General features: G+C 50.4%; 1 protein-coding gene across 1 annotated transcript in view; it reads right to left on the bottom strand.

Annotated features, from left to right (window-relative positions):
* Window positions 1–1,352, bottom strand: part of LOC109290349 (cytochrome c oxidase subunit 6A2, mitochondrial) — a 9,189-nt gene extending 7,837 nt beyond the window's left edge. The window contains exon 1 of the mRNA XM_019506801.1: window positions 1,205–1,352. Within this exon, the coding sequence (XP_019362346.1) occupies window positions 1,205–1,316 (112 nt within the window). The 5' untranslated portion in view covers window positions 1,317–1,352. The remainder of the gene's footprint in view (window positions 1–1,204) is intronic.
* Window positions 1,353–6,133: the final 4,781 nt, after the last annotated feature.

The following is a 6,133-nucleotide window of genomic DNA, read 5'->3' as shown; positions in this document are numbered from 1 at the left end:
CAACATGCTTTAAACAGGGATCTTCTGACAGTGACAGTTAAAGATACCAAAGACAGGGAAAAGTCTCAAGCCCTGACTCTTCAGAGCTTAAGCAGGGCTGTCCCGGGGGCAGGAGCAAGGAGTACCAAATCAGGGCAACTGCCCCAGGCCCCATGCTTTGGGAGGCCCTGTGGAGCTGGGTGGGGGGCAAAACAGCAGCAGCACAGAGCAGCAGCTCCACATCCAGCCACTCACTACCCTACCCCCACAACAGTTTCTCTGGGTCCAAGCCCCGATGGCAGCAGGGGTAGGGCCCCACAACCTAGTTGAGTCAGCTCTGGGCTTAGGCACCACACCTCCCCTATTAGGGATTTGCCCTGCACTTTTTTCCAGTAAGCACCTATGTGCTTCCAAAGCCAGGAGATGGTGACACTCTCCTTTATCCAACACTTCCATTGGAAAAGCCCTCAGTTGGAAGGAGGAAGAGCTAAGCTGAAATCCCTCCCCATGGCCAGTAAGGCGGGCAGACACAGAGAGGCGGGAGGTTTAACCCATATGCGTCCAGGGGGGTGGTCTTTGTAAGCAAGCCACGTGCTGGCCCCCAATGGACAAAGCATTCACCTAGGAATCAATAAGAATGGATTGAGGAAGAGGACTTGAGCCCAAGTCTCCAAAAGACTGAACAAGAACTTTAACCACACACATCAGATGAGGGGGCAGCATGTGTTAGTCATTAAGTCCACCAGGAGAAGGCCTGGTTGATCCAGCCTGCAATTATGGCAGTGGAGGAATACTTAAGGGGAGAATCTGGCTGAGGGCAGAGCTGGAGCAGCCTGTTGTGGGTCAGCCTGGAAACTGCCTGTCAAGCCCTGCAGACATCTAGGAAGCTTTTATGCTAAAGGTTGGGGCACTCCCTAACTTGAATTGCCCTCAGGATGCAGCAGCACTGGAGGCCCCATGCGCCCTTGGGCGGCGCACCCGAGCGCACGACGCAGGCACCCCCGGGGACCGCGGACCCATCCCGAGCGGCCTGGCTCCCGCTGTAGGGCGGCGCCAGCCCGGCCGCACCGCAGGGCCCCGCTCGCCTCAGCGCCGCGCGTCGTGCCCGAGAGCCCAAGGGCGGGGCCCGCAGCCGCGCCGCGGGGAGAGGAACAGCCTCTGGCCAGAACCACTGCCCGCCCGGCCCGCGCAAGGTCACCGGCACCCGGCCCGGCCCCGCGCTTACCCCCGCTGCCCTCCCCATGACCCGGTACTGCCACCGACAGCGTGCGCCGCCCGAGCGGGGAGCGGAGGGCGCGAGTGAGAGCCAACCGGGGAAGCCTCGCCAGCACCGCCATCTCGCTCGGCCGCAGCTCACCGAGAGCAGCCGCACCGGAACCGGAAGTAACCGGGGTGCCGGCCTGCAGGGGACAAGAAATGCGCATGCGCACCCGCCTCTCAGTGCGCATGCGCCCTCAGCCAAACGGGTTCCGCCCTGTGATTGACCTTGAACCGTCAGGCCGTGGCGGGCCGCGCTCGCTTTACTGCGCAGGCGCCAATGCACTGACGTTTATTAGTCACGTGGCTCCCCTGATGGTGAATCCTCCGCCATTTTGAACGTCGAGCGGTTCCCGACCGTTGTTCTGGCGTTGACCCCTCCTCCCGAGAGAGTTACCTCCAGGCTGCGGATGCACAGTCGGGGAGGGCAAGGTGGAGCTGTTAAACCCTGACCTGCTCGGTGGGGCTCTGGCCTCGGGGAGAGCTGGGCCCAGCCCTGGTGGCCTTGACTGCCTTTCTTTGTGGCTGCGCAGATCGTGACGCTCTTGCAGTGCGAGTCACTGCTTAGTGCAGACCTGCACTGGGATTTGCCTTCAGGGCTGCCCTGGCCTGCGGAGGATTCTCTCTGGCTGTGATCGTCAGAGCAGTAGGCTCCTGTGCCTGAAACAAGCCCACTGTCCCTAGGGATGTGTTTCTGCGTGGCGAGATGTTTCTGATAATACAAAGTGGGGAAAAAGTCTTGAAAATCCATCTTCTGCTGTTCCTACAGTGAAGAGGTAGAGACACACTTGTCCTTCCAGAGCCACGGGACTTGGAACCATGTGGTGGCTTTTGTAACATTTTCTACTGACTATATTTTAAAATATTTAGCTCATGGCATTTGAGACATGTCAAGTGCCTGTACCTGCAGCATTTCAGTCAGAAATGTATCACGTAGGTGACTGGAGACTCCATGGTTTTTTCATGTAGAATGTGCAAGTTGCACGTTCTGATATCTGTTTTGTGACTTGAACATGTTATGTATATAGATGCAGGGCTAAATCATGATTTTTTCTGCTACGGAAGAGCAGATCCTAAGAAGTATCACTGAAGTCAGCAGAATCAGTTCAGGTTACACTGCTGTAGATAAGAGCAGAATCTGAACAATAGGGTGCAAATGTCTACTTAAGCGCCCTCAGCACATTTTTTAAAAAAGATATAGCGCAGCATTGTGGAGTTGTTTGACTAAAAGTGCAAATGATCCTGGAATAGAGAAATGACAAGAGACCAAATTACTATAGGGAGATTTTGATGCTGTATAGCTTTTTATCTTGCTGGCTGGTTTTTAGAATTAAATTTAGCAAAAAAATCTTTCTTCTCCTAGTTTTGGAGTAAGTCAGTTTTCATTTAAGTGAATTCATCTTCAGTGAACTTGCCCCATAAAAAGTGTAATGTGCTTTGCAAGCACAGGTGTTGGGTTCTCTTTTTTACCAACTTTTTATTGGAATGTGACTATTGCTCATGTGATCTTTACCAGAAGCCATGTAAAAAGAGAGTGTACATCTTTAGACTCATCACTTCTTCAGTACACCAAGAGGCTGCTGTGCCAAGGAGAGAGACAGAGAGACTGGGGAGTGCAAGATAAGGACAGCTGCAAGAGCTGAACTGTGCATTGTGGAGAAGGAGCCAGAGTTTCCTGGCAAGATGTTCAGTTCTAAAGAGGGAACAAAGCAATGTTGCTGTCCACTGAAGAAAGTGTCTCTGCAAGGAGCTGTAGAAGGTACACCTCATCTGTATAGTGAAAGTTCCTGAATTGGGATTACATTATTACACTCTTGTGCTCTGGTTGTGTTATAAGACCTACACTTCATTTAAATGTCATATACCATGGTTTGATCCTTTCTAGATAGGCAAGACCAAGCATGTTGTAATGTGATTCAGTCCCTGTTATGTTGTAGCGTAAATCACCTGAAATAATAGGTGCCTGCCCTTGATCCAGTGGAAGTAAAGGGAGTGTGACAGGATGGTGCCTGAGAGCTACCTCGATGCTCCCTAGTGGGTGCCCTGATCCTGCCCAGTTCCCATTCCAGCCTGCCAGGGTCTCATCTTGCTTCATTACCTGCTTCACCTTGGTATTAAAAAGTAATGAAGGGAGGCTGCCCTTGGAGTCTGGTGGGCACAGGGTGCACTCTTGCTCTTTCTGTACTCACCTTGCTTGCATAAGGGCCAAATTTGTAGTCTCCTTCCACCCCTATAGCCACTGCCATGCCTTGCCAGATGTTACTTTGTCCATAGCCTGTTCCTTGTGAAGAGGCCACAGACCTCTTAGTTTTAGTCCTTATTTTCTCTGGCTGCAGGCATCCAACCTTGACCCACTGCTTTGGGCCCAGCTTTCTCAGCCTTAGTGCTTGCTGGGTATCTAGTCTCCAGACCCCTTGGCCCTGTCTTAACACCTAGTCTCAGACCCACCTGGGGTCCTTGACCAGGGCAAGGCTGCTCTCGCTCTGTTCAGTGTCCCCTGGCATGCTGGCCCCAGGGTGATGTTAGGTGCCTCTGCAACAGCCCTGTGGCTTCCTCTTCACCTCTTATAGCCACCCCCAGTCCACCAGTGGTACAGCAAACAGACATATGTTAACACAACTAAAACATGCACATACTGCCTTCACTAAGTTCATCTCCCATAAACTATAACTCCCAGGGCCAGGCCTGTTCTCACCCTTATGGGTAGCCTCTGTTCCCTTGGGCACTGCTTCCCACAGTAAGCTCCTCTCCCTGCAGCCCACAGGGCCTGACTGCCCCATCTGGCTCCAGGACTGGGCTTATGTGACTAGGAAGCCCCTCACCTCCCTCCCCCCACAACCAGAACAAAGGTTGGGTTTTTTTCTTTTTGTTAAGGATCAGCCTGTGTTCCAGTTGCTCTGTGCTCCCTGGTGTGCATTCCCTCTGCCGAGACCAGCTGCTTCAATTCCTTATCCCATCCCAAATGTCTGTCACAGTCTTCCTCTTTTGGATGTTGTTTGTCTGGTCTCCTGTCTGCATGTGAACTCCTTTGGCGTATGCCCTGGATGCGCTGTTGGGAACTTCCTACCCCTCCCTTGTGTCTGAGTAGCAGGGTTTGGGTCTCCTATTACCAGGGGTTTGTCCATTTCTGCCAGTTGGAGCAAGGATTCCTGCATTTGGATGTAAAAGTTGATGAGAAAACTGGAGTGTTGTCCAGGCTGTGTCACTCAGATCCTTCCCAAAACACTGCAGTTTTCCAGAACTCCAAACTGTGTTCTCTTTGGTATGTGCAATGTTAATAAACACTTTGGTTTATTTGCTAGACCCTGTTGGTTCTCACAGCATGATTATTCTTTCTTGGTCATTTGCCCATCTGTTGTGTGTCTGTAGCCTAAAGGAAGAAATGTAGGAGTGAGAGTATACTTAACAATACATTGCATGCCCTCTTATTACAGGGCTGATCCTACATTTCACATTATAAAGTCATTGTATATGAAGCAGAATTAATCCTGAAAGCGGGGACTGGAACCCAGATCCTCCCTCTCCCTACTGAGTGCCCTAATTCATATGCTGCAGAGTCAGGTTGTCTCTTCTTGCTTGCTGTGCTTTGCTTCTTGCTTATGACATGTACAGTGTTGACTGCATGGTGACCCAGCTTCAACAAGAGGGGTTAAGGGTGTCCACACTAGACTACTTGATACCTCAGGAGTTAGGACACTGGAAAACGGTGTGTGTAGAACTGAATCCCTTCAGATGGAGGGAATTTAAATCAAGTTTCTCATTTCATGGTTGAGTGCTCCAAACACTAGGCTATAAAATGGTACTACAAATGGTGGTTGGCACCAATGTAGCCACCTCCTCATAAAAGTGTAACCTTGTCAGTTAGGTGTCTAGCCTTGGAAGGGAGTAGTTTCCTCTAGATCCCAGGCAGATGGAGATGCCTAAGCTCCAGAGAAGGATGGGAGTTCAGAAACAGGCTTGCAATCAGTGTTTCCAATTGGATCAGTGTTTAATTATCTATCAGGTTGCTTTAGCACCTTGGGTGCCATGTGATCCTTCATGAAGGGTGCTGTGTGATACTAGCACTACTGGGTGTACAAATACATACACATGATTCACAAGTTGAAACCAAAGATTTCAAATAGGAATCCAGAATATCAAAACCATTGTGGTCTTCCTGAGTTCTTTGCAACAGAAAATATGAATCATAGAATCACAAAGAAGTAGGGCTGGAAGGAACCTCCAGACATCATCTAGTCCAGTGGTTCTCAACGTTTTTTGTATCAGGACCCATTTGTAAACATCAATGGCCAGTCCCCAACCCAGTAAATAATTTAAGTAGAAAACAACCCCTGGCCCTACCAGTGCCATTCACTCCTGCCCCCATGCCCCAGCCCCCCAGTGTGTGGGGCAGATGGGTTGAGTGTGTTGAGGATATGGGGGGGACCCCAAGCAGCCCTTTGCAGGCTGGAACTCTGCCAGACTGCAAAGGAAAACCAACAGTTTCCCACATTTTTCTCCTTTAAAGAGAATCCAGTTTAAAGTTTATTGATCCATTTTTTTAAGTTTGTTTGCAACCCTTTAATATATTTTTGTGACCCACTTCTGGGTCACGACCCATGGATTGAGAAACGCTGTTCTAATCCAATTTCCTGCCTGAGGCAGGATCGTCCCTATCCAAGCTATCTTATACAATCCAGAATCTAAACTCTATGTAAGACTACTGTGAGACACAGACCTAACACTCCACCCTGCCACAGATACAGCAGGACAACCACAACTGGCAGTGTCCTGCTTCTGTGAAACCTTGTCAATATATGCTCAAGAGATCCCAGGTAGAGGGCCACGCCCCCCACTACAGAGGAAGCGAAAAAACCCTACAGTCCATACCAACCTGACCATGGGGTAAAATTCCTTC

Source organism: Gavialis gangeticus, unplaced genomic scaffold (genome assembly GCF_001723915.1).
Source record: "Gavialis gangeticus isolate Ggan-Ray unplaced genomic scaffold, GavGan_comp1, whole genome shotgun sequence".
Lineage (NCBI taxonomy): Eukaryota > Metazoa > Chordata > Crocodylia > Gavialidae > Gavialis > Gavialis gangeticus.
This window is presented reverse-complemented; position numbering and strand designations above follow the sequence as displayed.